General features: G+C 44.4%; 1 protein-coding gene across 2 annotated transcripts; it reads left to right on the top strand.

Moving 5' to 3' along the window:
- Positions 1 to 2,614: 2,614 nt before the first annotated feature.
- Positions 2,615 to 19,881, top strand: si:ch211-152p11.4 (regulator of G-protein signaling 3). Of its 2 annotated transcripts, none has more exons than XM_041903838.2 (6): positions 2,615 to 2,873; positions 4,746 to 5,430; positions 6,287 to 6,336; positions 7,397 to 7,527; positions 17,120 to 17,286; positions 17,797 to 19,881. In XM_041903838.2, exons 2-6 carry the CDS (start codon positions 4,906 to 4,908, stop codon positions 17,965 to 17,967), a joined length of 1,044 nt encoding a protein of 347 aa, XP_041759772.1. In that variant the 5' UTR covers positions 2,615 to 2,873; positions 4,746 to 4,905; the 3' UTR covers positions 17,968 to 19,881. The 2 variants fall into 2 exon arrangements, with proteins under 2 accessions (XP_041759772.1, XP_041759771.1); XM_041903837.2 differs by lacking the exon at positions 2,615 to 2,873 and adding an exon at positions 2,880 to 3,215.
- The last annotated feature ends 966 nt before the right edge of the window (positions 19,882 to 20,847 follow it).

Below are 20,847 nucleotides of genomic sequence, written 5' to 3' on the forward strand. Positions count from 1 at the left end.
ACCTCCAATTGACTCAAAGCTTCTAAAGCCATGACATAATTTTCTGGAATTTTCCAAGCTGTTTAAAGGCACAGTCAACTTAGTGTATGTAAACTTCTGACCCACTGGAATTGTGATACAGTGAATTATAAGTGAAATAATCTGTCTGTAAACAATTGTTGGAAAAATTACTTGTGTCATGCACAAAGTAGATGTCCTAACCGACTTGCCAAAACTATAGTTTGTTAACAAGAAATGTGGGGAGTGGTTGAAAAACGAGTTTTAATGACTCCAACCTAAGTGTATGTAAACTTCCGACTTACATTTACATTACATTTACGTCATTTAGCAGACGCTCTTATCCAGAGCGACTTACAAATTGGTGCATTCACCCTATAGCCAGTGGGATAAGACTGGTCATGGCTCACATCAACAGCATAATCCCAGAAACCCTAGACCCACTCCAATTTGCATACCGCCCCAACAGATCCACAGATGATGCAATCTCTATCGCACTCCACACTGCCCTTTCCCACATGGACAAGAGGAACACCTACGTGAGAATGCTATTCATTGACTACAGCTCAGCATTCAACACCATAGTGCCCTCTAAGCTCATCACTAAGCTAAGGATCCTGGGACTAAACACCTCCCTCTGCAACTGGATCCTGGACTTCCTGACGGGCCGCCCCCAGGTGGTAAGGGTAGGTAACAACACATCTGCCACACTGATCCTCAACACGGGGGGCCCCTCAGGGGGTGCGTGCTCAGTCCCCTCCTGTACTCTCTGTTCACCCATGACTGCATGGCCAGGCACGACTCCAACACCATCATTAAGTTTGCCGACGACACAACAGTGGTAGGCCTGATCACCGACAACGATGAGACAGCCTATAGGGAGGAGGTCAGAGATCTGGCAGTGTGGTGCCAGGACAACAACCTCTCCCTCAACGTGACCAAGACAAAGGAGATGATTGTGGACTACAGGAAAAAAAAGAGGACTGAGCACGCCCCCATTCTCATCGACGGGGCTGTAGTGGAACAGGTTGAGAGCTTCAAGTTCCTTGGTGTCCACATCACCAACGAACTATCATGGTCCAAACACACCAAGACAGTCGTGAAGAGGGCACGACAAAGCCTATTCCCCCTCAGGAGACTAAAAAGATTTGGCATGGGTCCTCAGATCCTCAAAAATTCTACAGCTGCACCATCGAGAGCATCCTGACTGGTTGCATCACCGCCTGGTATGGCAACTGCTTGGCCTCTGACCGCAAGGCACTACAGAGGGTAGTGCGTACGGCCCAGTACATCACTGGGGCAAAGCTCCCTGCCATCCAGGACCTCTATACCAGGCGGTGTCAGAGGAAGGCCCTCAAAATTGTCAAAGACTCCAGCCACCCTAGTCATAGACTGTTCTCTCTGCTACCGCACGGCAAGCGGTACCGGAGTGCCAAGTCTAGGTCCAAAAGACTTCTCAACAGCTTCTACCCCCAAGCCATAAGACTCCTGAACAGCTAATCATGGCTACCCGGACTATTTGCACTGCCCCCCCACCCCATCCTTTTTACGCTGCTGCTACTCTGTTAAGTATTTATGCATAGTCACTTTAACTCTACCCACATGTACATATTACCTCAACTACCTCAACTAGCCGGTGCCCCCGCACATTGACTCTGCAACGGTACCCCCCTGTATATATAGCCTCCCTACTGTCACTTTATTTTACTTCTGCTCTTTTTTTCTCAACACTTTTTTGTTGTTGTTGTTTTATTCTTACTTTTTTTTGTTTAAAATAAATGCACTGTTGGTTAAGGGCTGTAAGTAAGCATTTCACTGCAATGTCTGCACCTGTTGTATTCGGCGCATGTGACCAATAAAATTTGATTTGATTTGATTTGATTTGATAACCACTTCACAATATTATTATTATTATTTTTTTATTTTTTTTTAGGGGGGGGGTAGAAGGACTTCAACTGTATGGTTGATAAACAGTGGGTATATGGTTGACATACAATGGGTATATGGTTGATATACAGTGTATTTACAGTATCCGTATGAATATATCTAATTGCAGAGCAATGAACAGTGTAATGCAGTAGAGTACAGTTCAGAGATGGCTTGATGCCGTGTGTAGCATAGAGTGCATAGTCCTTTGTAGGACTACATTGGTCCTCTGTAGCTCAGCTGGTAGAGCATGGCGCTTGTAACGCCAGGGTAGTGGGTTCGATCCACGGGACCACCCACACACAAAAAAATGTAAGCATGCATGACTGTAAGTCGCTTTGGATAAAAGCGTCTGCTAAATGGCATATTATTGTTTAATCCAAAAATGTGGATCCTAAAATATACTGTTCAAGTAACAAAATAGGATAATGGAACATTATTTAAGTTAATTATCACATATTATTCCATTTAAAACACTTATTTGAATGATCTTCCGTTCCATCACTGACACTGACATTAAAATAGCTCAGGCAGCCACAGAAAAGTTGCCTCCCTTCAGTGACTCCATTCATAGTAGGCCTGCTACCCCGGACAGTTCTTCCAACGTGGGTTATGGCGTTTTTCCAGGACACACCTAAAATATGTGAATTATTTTGTGCTGTACAGAGATCTTCAAGTGACAAGACGGCAAGCTGAGACGGAGTTGTGGGTGTCAACATAGACAACAGGCGTTTCTGGTTAATGCAAGTGTAAAATAAAATAAAAACAGGTCTGAGTGAAGTTTGAGATAGAGAAACTTTCTTGGTGCTAGTAATTTCGTTTCGTGTGTCAGTGTGCTTGTTATTTATTTATAGATATTCGGTAACACATGCAGCGTCCGGACTCTGTTGATGATTGAGAGCACTTGGTGGAGAGAGAGAGTGGGCATCAGCGACTGCGCGTCTTGCCAGGTGTGTAATCATTAGTCCAAAACTTTTGCAAAGGAAACCATTTTCTACAAACGGAAAACGTTTTACAATAAAAACGACACTTTATATTGGACAAATTCAGCTAAGTCTCTCCCCGTTTCGTTCCGTTTGCTTCCGTTTGGTTCCTACTTAATAATACACCACAGGCAATGCTCTGACGTCACAAGTGAGTCCCGCAACTAAATCAAGCCTAATCGAATTGAGGCTTTACATAATATATATATTATGGTTCAAACAGTGGATATACTTGCCAGGACAGACAACTCTTTGTTTGGAGCCAAAATCATGAAAGCACAGGTGGCAGAGTAACCGCGGGACATCGAGGTAATACATTTTACTCCGGCTCTGTTTTTGGTTTACACTTACTGCAAGGAATTGAACTCCCCTCCTGTGGGATATAGATCATACTTCTGTTTAAAGTTCTCAGCGGCAGTCTCAACAGTTATGTAATGCCTTCTAGACAGCCCAAGTTCAAGATTAGATTTATACATAGCATAAACACTGAAATTCGTGGTTATTACTTTAATACACAATTACAACTGCATTGTTGGTTTAGGGCTTGTAAGTAAGCATTTCACTGTAAGGTCTACACCTGTTGTATTCGGCACGTGTGGCAAATAAAATGTGATTTTATTTTATTTGAAAACACCAAGTTAAAAACATAAGTTAACATGATAGTATGGAGAATACATGTTGCTGTTCAAATCACACCAGTCATATGATAGTATGGAGAATACATGTTGCTGTTCACACCAGTCATATGATAGTATGGAGAATACATGTTGCTGTTCACACCAGTCATATGATAGTATGGAGAATACATGTTGCTGTTCACACCAGTCATATGATAGTATGGAGAATACATGTTGCTGTTCACACCAGTCATATGATAGTATGGAGAATACATGTTGCTGTTCACACCAGTCATATGATAGTATGGAGAATACATGTTGCTGTTCACACCAGTCATATGATAGTATGGAGAATACATGTTGCTGTTCACACCAGTCATATGATAGTATGGAGAATACATGTTGCTGTTCACACCAGTCATATGTCATTTAGATGTGGGTCAAGTTGCAGGGAGACAATTTCAATCAAATCAATATTTCAAATCAGTAGAATCAGTGAAAAATCTGTTGAATTCAAATCAGTAGACTGGCATGACTACATTTCATCTAATTATTGCAGCCAAGGCCAACACATTTATGTTAATATGTCTCTCATTTCAGTTGAAAACTAATTGGTGCTTTCAATATGTCACGTGAATATCAGAAGAAAGCACAGCTTTCTCATTAACTCACATAATAATAATAATATGCCATTTTAGCAGACGCTTTTATCCAAAGCGACTTACAGTCGTGCGTGCATACATTTTTGTGTATGGGTGGTCCCGGGGATCGAACCCACTACCTTGGCGTTACAAGCGCCGTGCTCTACCAGCTGAGCTACAGAGGACCACAGAGTGCACTTGACAGCGATGGACATGGCAATTGTGATCATACATACTGCAGCTGGTCAAAAGTAGCTGGTCTGACTCATGATTTATGTCCCAAAATGGCACCCTATTCTGTACATAGTGCACTACTTTTGACCAGGGCTCTGGTCAAAAGTAGGGCGCTGTGTACGGAATAGGGTGCCATTTGGGATGCCGAGCGTGTTTTTAACTGCAGCTGTACCTACTTGTGAGCCGATCTTCACTTTGCAGCTTGACTCTGTAAAAGTGTACCAGTGATATGGAACAGCACACTGTGGTCCGGATGAATTGACCCATTTTCTGTCATTGTCCAATTTTATCTTCCTCTCTCCCCCCTCCCCTCCTTTCCCCTCCCCTCTCTCTGTTTCCTTTTACAGGCTGTTCTTTGCTGGGCACCTCCCTCCAGACTCTTTCTCTCTTTCATCCTCCCTTTCCCATACCCGCTTGACTTCCCTTCACTCTTCCTCTCTTTCTCCACCTGCACATCTGTCCCTCCATCCTTCCTTGACTCTACCTCCATCCAGCGGCGCTGCCATCATGCGTCGGTACAGCTCCGAGGGGTCCCTACTCGATATGGATTTCCTGCCGAGGACGAAGGTACCGCTGAAGGACCACAACTACCACAGCCGGGACGGGGAGTCGGGCACCTACACCCCCCACAAGGGGGAGGACAAACTGGATGGGCAAACCACCTCTCTCCCCCCCACCCCCATCATCCTGGAGCCTGGGGCCAGCCCTGGGAGTACGACGGGGAGGGGGGAACTGAGCAAGGAGCACAGCGTCAGCGCGGAGTACATCACAGAACTGGGGAAGCTAGAGGGTAAGGGTCATCTGGGAGTGATGAACCTCAGTGAAGGATGCAGGGCGTACAGTGACGGGCAGTTGGCTCCCGCTACTACAGGCCGCAGCACAGAGAGCGTGGGCAGGGACGACCAGCCGCCGCCCTCTCCCTCGTACTCAACCTCTGGCTCCAGCACCTTCTCCTTCAAGTCACAGCAACGGTCTCACGCCAGAGCCAAGCTGTCAGCAGCCAAGCTACACCTGAAGAGCCTGTTTGGGCAGGTAAAGAGTGATGGGGGGGAAAGGGGACAGGACTGGGGGTGGGAGGTCTGAGGGTGGGAGGTCAGGGTCACTAGCGGTGTGGTCTCTGACCGTGTTTTGGGTTTTGGATGTGTTAGGTCTACTGTATGGGAATTGATCGCCTGTGTGTCGTTGATGGCAGGTTGCACATTTTAGACCATTACATTGTGACCTAGGGAAATCTCTACTCCAACCAGGAGCTAAAACAAATGCACCCTCTGGTCCCTCCTAGTGGTATTCTAACCTTGAGCTTCATCTGACAGAGTGTTATTCATAAAGCAAGCGGCTGTGTTAATGTCAAGGTCACACTAAGTTGACAAAGGATTAAATAATCATAAGATATTCAGTCGTGCGCAACGGCACACATTTACGTCAAATATTCTAAATTTGATTTAAATATTGTCATGCATATTATTCCTGTCATTGTGTAACTCATTAGGTGCTCTTCAAATCTTTCATTTGATTATTTTAGATAAAACCATCTGCCAAATGGCAAAACCAATGAATACAAAGTTTGGCGGTGGAAAGTCCTTCTCCTCTCCTATTTCCCCTATATGTTGGCATCCACGTTGACATCCACTACCTCTTTCCCATAGGTCATGTTTTAATGGTTTCCGTTTGGAATGTTGGATGTTTTTTTTAATGGCGTCAATGATTCGATACAGGAAAATATTGCTCAAACTGAACTTCTTTAAATGTTATATTACGTTTGGGCCAAAACCAAAGAAGTCATACCGCTGAGATTTCTGTGTGTGTGTGTGTGTGCGCTGACTGTATGTATGTGTGACACATGTCAATCATTTTAAATGTGGAAACAAACTAATGCTGTCTCTTCCAGAGTCCCCATTCGTCACATTCCAACCTGTTTAACCCGGAACAGAAAGACAGGTGAGCTCATCAACGTGCCTGGGCATTGCATTCCGATGGTAACCCAAGTTCAATTCGGATGAAAATAAATGTGATTGTCAACACTGATGTCACACAGATATACCAAAATATCCTTATCACATGATTGGTTTCCGTAACTTAATCTTGTGCTCCATACATGTCCTCCACTGTGGGCAATAGCCTGTGGACGAGGTTGCTTTCTAAGAGGAAGATGTCTAAAGCAGTCCCCCGGCCAAACGGCACCCTAGTCCCTATGTAGCCCATAGGGCTCTGGTCACAAGTAGTGCACTAAATAGGGAATAGGGTGCCATTTGGGACGCACACTAAGAAGTTCAGTTTTATAGGATACCCATCTGGACCTCATCCATCCTTGATGTTGAAATGATACTGAGCCAACCAAAACGTACTGTTATCTTGTCATCTCATTCTATCTCTCTCTCTAACCTCTCCCTGTCTCTCTCTCTCCCTGTCTCTCTCTCTCCCTGTCTCTCTCTCCCTGTCTCTCTAACCTCTCCCTGTCTCTCTCTCTCCCTGTCTCTCTCTCCCTGTCTCTCTAACCTCCCCTGTCTCTCTCTCTCCCTGTCTCTCTCTCCCTGTCTCTCTCTCCCTGTCTCTCTCTCTCCCTCTCTCTCTCTCCCTGTCTCTCTAACCTCTCCCTGTCTCTCTCTCCCTGTCTCTCTAACCTCTCCCTGTCTCTCTCTCCCTGTCTCTCTCTCTCCCTGTCTCTCTCTCCCTGTCTCTCTAACCTCCCCCTGTCTCTATCTCTCCCTGTCTCTCTAACCTCCCCCTGTCTCTATCTCTCCCTGTCTCTATCTCTCCCTATCTCTCCCTGTCTCTCTAACCTCTCCCTGTCTCTCTCTCTCCCTGTCTCTCTCTCCCTGTCTCTCTCTCCCTGTCTCTCTAACCTCCCCCTGTCTCTATCTCTCCCTGTCTCTCCCTCTCCCTATCTCTCCCTGTCTCTCCCTCACCCCCTCTCCCTATCTCTCTCTGTCTCTTTCCTTACCCTTCCTCTCTCCGTATCTCTCACACCCTTCCTCTACCCCCCTCTCCTCCCTAACAGTGCTAAAGAGCGGCGGTCTCGCCTCCCGTTGATGCGCCAGTGGAGTCAGGTGGGCCACAGCAAGGCCAAGTTCAGCCGGGAGGAACTGGATAAGTGGGCTGAGTCGCTGGACACCCTCCTGGCCAGTCGGAGTAAGTAGACTAGGACACCCTCCTGGCCAGTAGACTAGGACACCCTCCTGGCCAGTAGACTAGGACACCCTCCTGGCCAGTAGACTAGGACACCCTCCTGGCCAGTAGACTAGGACACCCTCCTGGCCAGTAGACTAGGACACCCTCCTGGCCAGTAGACTAGGACACCCTCCTGGCCAGTAGACTAGGACGCCCTCCTGGCCAGTAGACTAGGACGCCCTCCTGGCCAGTAGACTAGGAGGCACTCCTGGCCAGTAGACTAGGACACCCTCCTGGCCAGTAGACTAGGACACCCTCCTGGCCAGTAGACTAGGACGCCCTCCTGGCCAGTAGACTAGGACGCCCTCCTGGCCAGTAGACTAGGAGGCCCTCCTGGCCAGTAGACTAGGAGGCCCTCCTGGCCAGTAGACTAGGACACCCTCCTGGCCAGTAGACTAGGACACCCTCCTGGCCAGTAGACTAGGAACCCCTCCTGGCCAGTAGACTAGGAGGCACTCCTGGCCAGTAGACTAGGACACCCTCCTGGCCAGTAGACTAGGACACCCTCCTGGCCAGTCTAAGTAGACTAGGGTGCTATTCATTACTGCACACCGTAGCAAAAGGTTTTTCAACGGAAAACTAAAAAAAGGTATTTCAGTCAGACTGAGTAGTACAGCCAGTCCCAAACCGCTCCCTACCCTTCCTCCTTGGCCTTTACCCTTCCACGTTTGCTGATCTCAAGGATTTATTCAGGTATAATCAGAGCAGTTGTGAAGCTTCCACCATAATGCTTCCACTGTACAGATCTACAAATATGGAAGGGCAAAGGTAATCTCGGCATCCCAGAAGGAAACTCTGGCGCCAGCTACTTGATTGGGTTGTAGGGGGAAGAGGTATGAGAAAAGATACTAGAATGAGGAGAGGAAGCAGGGAGGTAGCTCCACCCCACCTCTCTCTGCAAGTTTCGGTGAAGTCTATGAGCCAAATGTCTCCTTCAGAAATGTGAAAGATGCTCACACCTGCCAAATCGGGATTTGTCCAAATGACCAGTGACGTTAAAAAGAACGCACCAGAACATTTTGTTGCACCGGAGTGTGTACTGGGCACCCCGTCTAATAAGAGTTGGATGTTCATTTTGTCTATGGTCTGTCTTTGAGTTTAGTTTACATCCTGCAGGCTGTTTGACAGATGTCCTGATACCATCTGTGTTACGTAGTCTGTCCACAAGAGACTAAGGGCAAAGAGGAAGTGGAAGAAGCAAAGTGTACTCTGCTCCTGTTTTTCAACCTCAGCTCACCAGTTTCTTGCAGCATGTTGTGACGTCAGTCGGCGTGATAGATCCGTAGGGTGTCGGCGTACGTCACTGGTTTCTGTGTGCTGGTGCCATAAAGCTGAGCACAGCACTAGTTCACACTTCAGCTGAACCCACTAGTTACTTTGAATAGATGTGATAGAAAACAGTAAGAATGTTTTAGATTACTATCTAGGCTGTGTTCCAAATATTTATAGTTTTTTATTTTATTTTTACGGTATTTGATAGTATTTTATGTTTTTAAATAATAAAAGTTCCGAATTTGCTTAATGAGTAGTGCGTGTCCCTAGGGTGGCAACACATACATTCTAAGTGATTTCAATGGGTCTTTCTCCAATCGGATTTGTTTGTGCTGTTCAATCAAACAAAAGTTGATCTCATTTGAGATCATTTCCACACTGCCACGATATGGGCAATACAATCTAGACTTTTATGTTTTAACCAAATATTGCAATTTGCCATTTGACTTGTGATTTTAGATAGAAACACTTGGGTGAACTGTTGGAATCATGGAAATGATTATTCGAATTCTGTAGTTGGAATGTAATAGTGGACAATTTGAATACAGTGTCGTGGGACAAGACAACGAATGAAAAAGCCAGGGAGGCGTTCATAGAGTTGGGAAGTAGAATACTATTAGAATCTCTACAGGGTTTCATTTGAAAAGGGCGTGTATTCGTAAAGCGTCTCAGAAAAAGAAGCGCTGATCTGGGATCAGGTCTCCCCCTTGTCCATGTCATCTTATTCATTACGATCTAAAAGGGGAAAAAACTGATCCTGGATCAGCGCTCCTACTCCGAGACGCTTCATGAATACAGTCCCAGTTCTCAGATCGGTTGTTCTACGTGACAAGGGTCATGGGGGGTGGAAACTTACAACCATTTTATAATAGGTGTGCCTGCTGAATCCCAAATGGCACCCTGTTCCCTATATAGTGCACTACTTTTGACCATACTCAGGTCAAAGGTAGTGCACTTAATAGGGAACAGGGTGCCATTTGGGGCGCACCCTGAGACCAAGGAAGACACAGGAATGTCTTATTTACTTGACTTCCTCGTTCCTTCTAGAATTCCTTCCTGTCCTGTTTCTGACACCGCTCTTATTCCATTATACCACAACGGTGTTGTGACAGTTTGTTGTCGTTATCTTGTACGGCAAAGCTTTCCTGTAACGTAACTGTCAACGGAAGGTTGTTGGAAACACCCTCCCTGAGTTATTTTTGGTCCCGTACGACATGGGTAGACAACCCTGGTCCTGGAGGGCCACAGGCAGGTTTAACCGACCTGGAAGACCAGGTGTGTTGAATTTTGTCAATCACTGAACTGATCAATTAGCTCAGTTGCTCAGGTGTGGTGCCTAGTTGGAACAAGATCCTGCGGTACCTGTGGCCCTCCAGGACCAGGGTTGTCTACCCATGTCGTACGGGACCAAAAATAACTAAGGGAGGGTGTTTCCAACAACCTTCCGTTGACAGTTACGTTACAGGAAAGCTTTGAAAGGGAAAGTGTCTTTGTTGAATGCTTGGAATAGTTTCCTTGCTTTTTCTAGTGATTGTTGTCAGTTAAAGATAAACCCTAGGTTGTCATGGCTACACTTGCCCCCCCCACACCATACGTTGGTGTAGTCCTACAGGAACGTGGGACATTGGAGAACCATTCATGCTTACAGTGCATTCGGAAAGTATTCAGACCCCATTACATTTTCCACATTTTGTTACGTGATTTGCAGTTGACAGTGCATGTCAGAGCAGAAATCAAGCCATGAGGTCGAAGAAATTGTCCGTAGAGCTCCGAGACAGGATTGTGTCGAGGCACAGATCTGGGGAAGGGTACCAAAAAATGTCTGCAGCATTGAAGGTCCCCAACAACACAGTGGCCTCCATCATTCTTAAATGGAAGATATTTGGAACCACCTAGACTCTTCCTAGAGCTGGCCACCTGGCCAAACTGAGCAATCAGGGGAGAAGGGCCTTGGTCAGGGAGGTGACCAAGAACCCGATGGTCACTCTGACAGAGCTCCAGAGTTCCTCTGTGGAGATGGGAGAACCTTCCAGAAGGACAACCTTCTCTGCAGGACTCCACCAATTAAGCCTTTATGGTGGCCAGAAGGAAGCAAATCCTCAGTAAAAGGCACATGACAGCCCGCTTGGAGTTTGCCAAAAGGCACCTAAAGGACTCAGACCATGAGAAACAAGATTCTCTGGTCTGATGAAACCAAGATTTAACTCTTTGGCCTGAATGTCAAGTGTCACGTCTGGAGGAAATCTGGCACCATCCCTACGGTGAAACATGGGGGTTTCAGCATCATGCTGTGGGGATGTTTTTCAGTGGCAGGGACTGGGAGACTAGTCAGGATCGAGGGAAAGATGAACGGAGCAAAGTACAGAGCGGTCCTTGATGAAAACCTGCTCCAGAGCGCTCAGGACAACGACCCTAAGCACACAGCCAAGACAACGCAGGAGTGGCTTCGGGACATGTCTCTGAATGTCCTTGAGTGGCCCAGCCAGAGCACGGATCTCAACCCGATCGAACATCTCTGGAGAGACCTGAAAATAGCTGTGCAGCGAAGCTCCCCATCCAACCTGACAGAGCTTGAGAGGATCTGCAGAGAAGAATGGGAAAAACTCCCCAAATACATTTTAGTCATTTAGCAGCATACTGGCCCCCCCGTGGGAATTGAACCCACAACCCTGGCGTTGCAAACGCCATGCTCTACCAACTGAGCTACATGTGTGCCAAGCTTGTAGCGTCATACCCTAGAAGATTCGAGGCTGTAATCACTGCCAAAGGTGCTTCAACAAAGTACTAAGTGAAGGGTCGAATACTTATCTAAATATGATATTTCCGTTTTTATTTATTTATACATTTGCAAAATTTTCTAAAAACCAGTTTTTGCTTTGTCATTGTGGGGTACTGTGTGTATATTGATGAGGGGGGAAAAAACAATTTAATCAATTTCAGAATAAGGCTGTAACGTAACAAAATGTGAACAAAGTCAAGGGGTCTGAATAATTTCCGCAGGCCCTGTACTACTGTCTAGGAATACATGACATGGGTCTGAATACGTTCCGAATGCACTGGAATGGAGCCTGTAGACACAATGGGTGGAGACAAAGAAGAGCTCTCCAGTAGGTAACAAAATATTCAAAGGCCATTTTCTCAAAAGTGAGGTTACAAGTTGATCAACTTTCAAAGCAGAATTACTTTCCCATTGTTCCCTTAAATGTAGTGTATGATATACCATTTAGTAGCTCTGTGTCTCTGCTTTTATCCAATGTAAAAATATATACAATTTCAAATGTTGCTTCACAAGACCGAATCAAGGCGGTTGGTCACATAGGATACATGCCTAAGTCTCAACGGTTGGGTTTAGACAGGCAGCCCATTTCTGACCATTTGCCCAATTATTAGCAAAAGAGCTTATCTGGTTGATCAAAAGACAGATTCAGATTTTAAACTTTATTGTCCATTCTTGTGGAATGGAAATGTCTTTTATAGGCATGTGGCTCACACATGGCAATCAGACAGAACACAAAAACAGTCTCTAAATGATAGCCTCATAAATACATACACACAAATACTATCATCAGAGTCTACTGTTAAAGAAATTGAAAGCTTTCTTGGAAATCAAAGTTCAACTTCTATCTATTACCAGGGAATAAATGTCATATTGATCAATTATCACTGAAAGTAGTTTCTCTTTTATTTCATACCTGAATCAGCTCTGTAGTGCTAGGACAAAAAACCAAAACGTGCACTCCTCAGGGTCTCTAGGACTGAATTTGGGAAACACTGACATACTGTATATGCTTTTTACAAGGTAGTGTTGAGGGCAGCAGGTAGCCTAGCGGTTAAAGCGTTGGGCCAGTAACCGAAAGGTTGCTGGTTCGAATACCCGAGCTGACAAGGTGAAAAATATGTCAGTACCCTTGAGGAAAGCACTTAACCCTGACCCTGTAAAATAACACGTTTCACTGCACCTATGTGACAATTAAAACATGTTTTGTCCTCACAAGAATAGGGACATTTTGCCGGTCCCCACAGGGGAAAAAAGCTATTTTAGCCTTAGGTTTTATCACGACTCAGGATATGACCCAGATGCAGACACAGGAGGCGGACGGTTCGGTTCTCAGAATATTTATTATAACAAAAGGGGCAGGAAAAAGGGCTGGCAGAGGATCGTGATCCAAGGCAGAGTCAAAAAGGGACAGAACAGCAGGCAGGCTCAGGGTCAGGCAAGAACTGGAGAAACAGGAAACACGCTGGTAAGACCTGACAAAACAAGATGAACTGGCAACAGACAAACAGAAAATGCAGGTATAAATACAAAGGGGACAAGGGGTTAAAATAGGAGAAACCTGGTGGATACAAGCAGAAGACATGTGAAACAGATCAGGGTGTGACAGGTTTAGGGTTACAATTACGGTTAGAATTAGGGTTAGGGATTGGGTTTAGGGTTAGGATTTAGTTATGGTTATGGTTAAGGGCTGCTGGGTGTTATGTGTGTCATTGAAAGGTTGCTGGTGAATCCCTTTTACTTCATGCTCCATTGTATTTTAAACACCAATCAGAAGAGAATCCAACAGATAAACAAAGAATATAATCATTTATTTCAAGTGTATGATTTCTTTGTATCTAGTTTTGAATGTGGTTTGTCAGACTATTTTTTAAAGATCAATAAATGTAGATGTTGTGTACATAACAGCAGTCGTTGGTCATTAAGCTGGAGCTCAGTGCTAAGTAATGATAAGGAAATAACCTATATGCTCCAGTGCCATGCATTCTATCCAAGGGGTGGAGGGGTGTGAAACCTGATGTTAATCATTGCTGCTCTGTCATTTATCTATTTGCTACGTATGGATGGTGGTTGTTGTTGACAAATGTATATGTGTATTTTAATACAATAATGGTTGAATTTAAGAAGTTAGGGTTAGGGATTGGGTTTAGGGTTAGGATTTAGTTATGGTTAAGGTTAAGAAGGGCTGCTGGGTGTTATGTGCGTCATTGTTCTCCGTCCGGGTAGATGTTGCCTACGCTAGTTTCACATTGTAAAGTGTGGCCGACAGTCTGCGATTTTATATTTATTGAAATTTGAAAGTCGATTTAGGCTGGTAAAGTCAAACCTCACAACACGTTCTAAAACCGCTCTGATGACGAACACATTTTTCCTTGTTTCCATTCGTCCTCTTCACATGGCTGCTGGCTGCGTTTTGCTACCACCTAAAATATTGTGAAGATTGCCCAATAATTTGTTTTTTGTAAGGACCCAAAAAAATGGAGGCAGAGGGAGAACCTATTCAAGTAAGCAAATACATTTTTTAATGTAAAAAATGTCTTATTAGCTAGCTAGCTAGCTAGCTGGCTACAGTAGGCCATTGTGTAGGCTAACTCAATCGAACTACTAGATAGATGGCTAGCTAGCTAACTTTACACACTATTTAGCTAAGTGAATTAAATGTAATCAGCTAGCTAACTTCCTATTAGATAGCTATCTTGATGTAATCGTTGTAAATTTAAAAACAGTCTCCAAATGCATTTGTAGATAACAGCCATAGAAGAGGCTGAAATTGCAGCTCCAGCTATCTGTAAAGGGAGAATGTAGACTACTGGACAGGGCAGGTCATTTTGTGGGAGGACATTTTATGGAAAGATTCTCTAGTTCCAGTCCCTGGAGGGGAAATCTAGGAGGACAGAGAGATCATAGCAACATAATATTCAGTGCTAATTTGAGTGTAATGAAACCTGTATCTTTGTGATGTTTTCTGTCCTCAGATATGGAAAGCTGTGAAAGCCTGTTTCCAGATGAAGAGAGAGGTCCCAAGAGACTAAGGGCATATGCCTATAGGCCTACCTGTGTTAGCAAATATCGTATCCAAAAAATACAGTTAAACAATCACACACAATGTATAAACCTATTACAATTGGAGAAGGCCAACCCTGCTGGAGGTCTGCTGGGTGTGCAGGGTTCTGTTTCAGCCCAGCAAAAACACACCTGATTCAATTTATCAAACCTAATGAGTTGATAATCCATGTGTGCTATTGCTGTGCTGGACTAGAAGTCTGCTCACCCAGTGGGTCAGGGACCAGTGGAGCGAGGTTGGCCAACGCTGGTAAGGAGTTTTTTTTTTTTTTGTTCACCTGAAATGATGCTTTAGTCATAATAGCCTCCTGGTTACTATCTCAGTGATCTGTTGTTTAGACTAACGTGTCTAACCTGTACATACCAGTTAGCTTATTTGTACATTTATGGAGTGATGAAGTTTAGATTATTTTGAAGTGAAGTGTTTAAAACTTGTTTTTTAATTGTTAAACTATTATTCAAAATGAACTAGTGTCAGGTGAGAGGGGAAGGGGTTCTGTCTGTAATGTGTCTGTGTTTCTGTGTTGTATTCTCAAAATGAACATTTTCCTTTTTGTCTAGTTGTCAGGTCTCCAAGTCAGTTTTATTTGATTGTCTCTCTCTCTCTCAGGATGTCAGTCAGATGTGAAATACATTTTGCAGTTTATCATATGGCATGCATCACCGATGCAGCCAGGGGTCTACGGTATGATGTCATTACCGGTCTAATGTGCATCTGGCATCTGTGGCGGAGAACTCACACATTCTTCACATGTTGACCTACGACCTATACGTTCTCCATTTTAAAACGATACCAGTAGACAATGTCTCTATAAGGCAAACCATATACCAGATTTTGTACATGCTTTTAAGTGCTGACATATAAACAATTTTTTTTGTGCAAATCCAACCCTTGTAATTTAGATACAGTATTAAAATAAGGAGATGAGCATTACAGGTAACATTTTATGAGGTTCATCTTATTTAATAGATTTTAGCAATGTTGCTAGCAAAATGATTGCAGTTCCCATAGATAGACAGTACATGGTTGCCCTATGTATCACTGACCCTGCATAAGCTAGCGACTGGGCTAACACAGGAAACCTTTCAGGTCAATAATATGCTGTTTTCTATTAAACATTTTGTTGGTTTTCTAATCATGAGAGAAATTGAACAAGCTAGTAGCTAGCTAGTTAGTTATACCTAGGTAGCTTACAAGGTTAGCTGACCTCATTGTGGCTAACTGCTTTGTCCCTCATGCTAGCCTTTACAGCCAAATATCACATGTCAAAAATAAAAAATATTGATATGGCCAGCATCGTAGTCTGTTGCTCCTACGGCACTAAACCTGTGAGCACCTTTGGAGCTCCGCCCATGCAAAGCATTTGACGTGTTTGCGAAACGTCACTGATTTACATCTTGTGCCGACCCCTCTTTAGCTGATTTCAGCCATTGAACTTCCCCAGGCTTCCCGTTTTTCTGGTTCGCGACGAGGCTAGGTTAAGGGTTACTGTTGGCATTAGGAGTTAGGGGAAAATAGGAGTTTGAATGGGAATCAATTATTTGGTCCCCACAGGGAGAGTAAAACAAACGTGTGTGTGTGTGTGTGTACGTACGTGTTAATGTGTTGCCCCGTCTGTCCCAGTCACGGTGTGTGAACAATTACATGTTGTAACCACTGTGTCAGCAATCTGCTGTCCTTATTCGTTTCCCCACCCCCACTCAGTCTGCACGAAAATATGTTGCAACCAGAGAGAGAGAGAGAGAGAGAGAGAGAGAGAGAGAGAGAGAGAGAGAGAGAGAGAGAGAGAGAGAGAGAGAGAGAGAGAGAGAGAGAGAGAGAGAGAGAGAGAGAGAGAGAGAGAGAGAGAGAGAGAGAGAGAGAGAGAGAGAGAGAGAGAGAGAGAGAGAGAGAGAGAGAGAGAGAGAGAGAGAGAGAGAGAGAGAGAGAGAGAGAGAGTGTGACTGACTTAGATAGCAATAATGAAAATGTACTGAAAAAATATCCTATGATTGATTAGTACTTTACAGTCTGTGTATATTTCTGTGTGAATGTGTGTTTGCATGTCAGTGTGTGTGTGTACAATAACCTTTTTGAAATGTCAGGACTTTTTTCAGGTCCTGAATTTGTTCAAATGCTATTTTAAGCATAAGGGTTAGGTTTTGGGGTTAGGGTTTTTCAGGTTAGAGTTAGGGAAAATAGGATTTTTAATGGTGAAACATTTTTACACTCCAAAAAGTCACAAATAAAGCTGTGTGTGTGTTTGCATGTCAGTGTATTGACCAATGGTGTGTGTGAACATCCCATCTGCCTCGTCTTCCCTCGAGTGACGTCCTAAATGTACCTTCATAAACCCTAATACTCCTCCCTCTCTCTCTCTCTCTCCCTCCCTCCTCCACCTCTACCCATCCCCCTCCCTCCCTCCTCCACCTCTACCTTCCCCTCCCCCCCTCTCTCTCCAGCGGGCGTGTCCGTGTTTGGAGCATTCCTTCGCTCAGAGTTTAGTGAGGAGAATCTGCAGTTCTATCTGGCCTGTGAGCAGTACAGAAACTCGTCCAACAACTTCAGCCTGCACAGACGGGCCAAGGAGATCACTGCCACATATATTGAGGCGGGGGCGCCGCGAGAGGTATACAGACTTTGTCTATATGTTAACCTGCCGGGCTGGCCTGTTTCTGACGGTCTATCTGTCCATCTGTGGGCTGGCCTGTTTCTGACGGTCTATCTGTCCATCTGTGGGCTGGCCTGTTTCTGACGGTCTATCTGTCCATCTGTGGGCTGGCCTGTTTATATTGGTCTGTCTGTAAATGGGCGTCTCTTCATCATGTTTAATGATCTGGTCATCTTCCTCCTTCTGCATGGAGGTGTGTTTGTTAAACCAGTTAATTCACCCATCCCCCGTCCTGTCCCTCTTTCACTCTCTCTGTCCCCTCTCTCTCTCCCCCCCATCCCCCGTCCTCTCCCTCTTTCACTCTCTCTCTCCCTCCATCTCTTTCCCAATACCTTTCTCTCTCGCTGTCCCTGTCTCTCCTCCTCCGTCTCTCCATACCTCTCTCTTTCCCTCTCTCTCTTTCTTTCTCCCCTCTCGCTCTCTCTCGCTCTCTTTCCCACTCTGCCTCTCTCTCCCTTTCCCTTTCAGGTGAACTTGGACAGTAAGACCAGAGAACTAACCACACAGCTCCTACAGGCCCCATCACACACCTCCCTGTCCCACGCCCAGAAACGCATCTACTCCATCCTGGATACAGACTGCTACCCCCGCTTTCTCCAGTCCACCATCTACCTCACCCTGCTAGGCCAGGCTGACTAGAGACTAAGGGCTCCATTCAATCCGTATCGCGGAAGTTCAGAACTACAGCGCGATTGAAATGTAAAGGCAACGTTACTGCGTTAGTGGAGAGTACATTCACGTTAAACGCTGCATGCGATGGCTCAATCGGAAATGACCTTTTACATTTCAATCGCGCTGTATTCTATTCTCCACTCTCCACCCTCCACCCTTCTCCCAGAGTGTACACTTGCACACTCTCTTGCATGGATTTAACAATGGTGGAAAGGAAACTCCAATCCAGTGCTTTTGAAATCCACGATGGGCGTGTGCAAGTGCCTTCTGGGAAAGGGTGGAGAACTGGGACCTGTCTGTCGTAGACCTGTCTGTCGTAGACCTGTCTGTCGTAGACCTGTCTGTTGTAGACCTGTCTGTCGTGGATATGGGGTTGGCCAGTTGCAGGAGATGCAGTTACATAATGTAGAGTTAAAGAGTGTTTAAGGTTTAGTCATTCCCGTTAATGAGTAGGGCATGGAACAGAACAACGTTTAAAAAAACGGAAAATTAGAGTTCCTTATTGGACAAGTCCAGGTAGTCCCCTCTCTGTTTCAGTCAGTTTTTTTTTCTTTATTTGGTGCCTAATGAACACGACCCATCTTCTGTTAGGTTCTGTTCTGCTTAGGGTGTGAAGAAGCTTGGGGAAATGAAAGCAGAGAAAAAATGATGGGGTTTGGATTGAAGGAGCTTGCCAAGCGATCAACAGAGGTTACGAGACAGGGACCTGTTTTTTTCCCCATGACTTAGCGAGTGTGACCCGAGGTGGCGTGAAACTACAGATATCATTGTTTGTAATCATTAAACATCATGTTTTTTTGTTGGCGTCACTCGTAGCAGAGCAGCTAAGTAGCCGATAGGTCCCTCACGGTCCAATGAGCACGTATAGGAATTCCGACAGAGTGGACAAAGGAAAAACACATCAGGCAAGATAACGCACTAGTTAAAAAGGATAAAGCACTTTGTGACTTACTTATGTAGTAGTGTAATGCAGGTGAAACCCAAAGCAGTTCACATTGGTAGAGGAGGGTGGTGGAGGTTGGCCCGTACAAGGAAGTAACCTATTTAAAGATTGCCTCAGATAGCCTCGAGGAACTCTTTTTGAAAAAGGGATTACTTTCAAAGATTTCACCTTAAAATCCCTGACGGTTTTATTAACATATCAAGACAGATCATTTGTCGACTAGATAATTCAAAAATGGTATCACTTCCAAGTAGGCCATCTTACATTACAGTAACTGTGCACACAAGTAGGGCCTCGGGCAAACAAAGTTAGTGTTGGTTTGACGCTATAGGCGGCAGGTAGCTTAGTGGTTAAGAGCGTTGTGCCAGTAACCGAAAGGTCGCTGGTTCTAATCCCCGAGCCAACTAGGTGAAAAATCTGTCGATGTGCCCTTGAGCAAGGCACTTAACCCTAATGACTAAAATGAAGCTGTTCTTATGTGACTGCAGTGTTCTAAACAGCATTAGAAAACAGCCTAATTTAATTGGGGGAAACCGAGAGAGAGAATCCCTTTTACTTCATGCTCCATTGTATTTTAAACACCAATCAGAAGAGAATCCAACAGATAAACAAAGAATATAATCATTTATTTCAAGTGTATGATTTCTTTGTATCTAGTTTTGAATGTGGTTTGTCAGACTATTTTTTAAAGATCAATAAATGTAGATGTTGTGTACATGACAGCAGTCGTTGGTCATTAAGCTGGAGCTCAGTGCTAAGTAATGATAAGGAAATAACCTATATGCTCCAGTGCCATGCATTCTATCCAAGGGGTGGAGGGGTGTGAAACCTGATGTTAATCATTGCTGCTCTGTCATTTATCTATTTGCTACGTATGGATGGTGGTTGTTGTTGACAAATGTATATGTGTATTTTAATACAATAATGGTTGAATTTAAGAAGTTTAAGCTGCCCATCAATCATTGTTTTTTGCGACCAGTGGACAGCCAGTGAAATGATACGCTTGCATAGTGCAGCTGTTGCAAGAGTTCCTCGCTTCTAAACTTCACCATGGTATTGCGCAGGTAGCTTAGTGGTTAAGAGCGTTGTGCCAGTAACCGAAAGGTCGCTGGTTCTAATCCCCGAGCCGACTAGGTGAGAAATCTGCCGATGTGCCCTTGAGCAAGGCACTTAACCCTAATTGCTCCTGTAAGTCGCTCTGGATAAGAGCGTCTGCTAAATGACTAAAAAATAAATAATAATAATAAAATAAAAACTAGTTTAATTTAAGAAGGCTTTTATTGCTCAATCTAATTTGTGGTGATATATGTGCTTGTTTTTATAGGCCAAACGGACACTCGAAACTCAAACTCGCGCGCTTTTGATAGACTTAAGCAGCTGCAAATGGTCGAGAAATCAGTGTCACCAACAAAAAAAAACTGAAACAATAGACCAATAGCAAATGCAGCCATATCGTACATCTTTCACATGCAAGTTGCACTTTTCTGCAAGCATAGTGCTCAAAGCATGCCATTCCATTCCTAGTGCTCAAAGCATGCCATTCCATTCCTAGTGCTCAAAGCATGCCATTCCATTCCTAGTGCTCAAAGCATGCCATTCCAAGAGAGCAGCACTTATTTTTCAACTCGAAGCAATGAACTCAATCAGTCCTCCATGACAAGATAAACAACAGAGTAGGCTATTAAGCCCTTAGTTTTGGGGTTGTGCTCGGGTAAAACATTTAGGGTAAAACTATACCATATTTCCAAGTCCTATTCTTGAAAGTCTAGGGATATTCAATTAATTGGAATGACTAGAAATCTGACAGACTTTGGTTTTTAATGTAAAGACAAAGCCTAAGCATATTATTATCTGTAGTAGAAAGCAATGGGTTAGAAAAAAAACCTACATAACCAACCCATAAA

This window comes from Coregonus clupeaformis, chromosome 17 (assembly GCF_020615455.1).
Source record: "Coregonus clupeaformis isolate EN_2021a chromosome 17, ASM2061545v1, whole genome shotgun sequence".
Taxonomy (NCBI): Eukaryota; Metazoa; Chordata; class Actinopteri; order Salmoniformes; family Salmonidae; genus Coregonus; species Coregonus clupeaformis.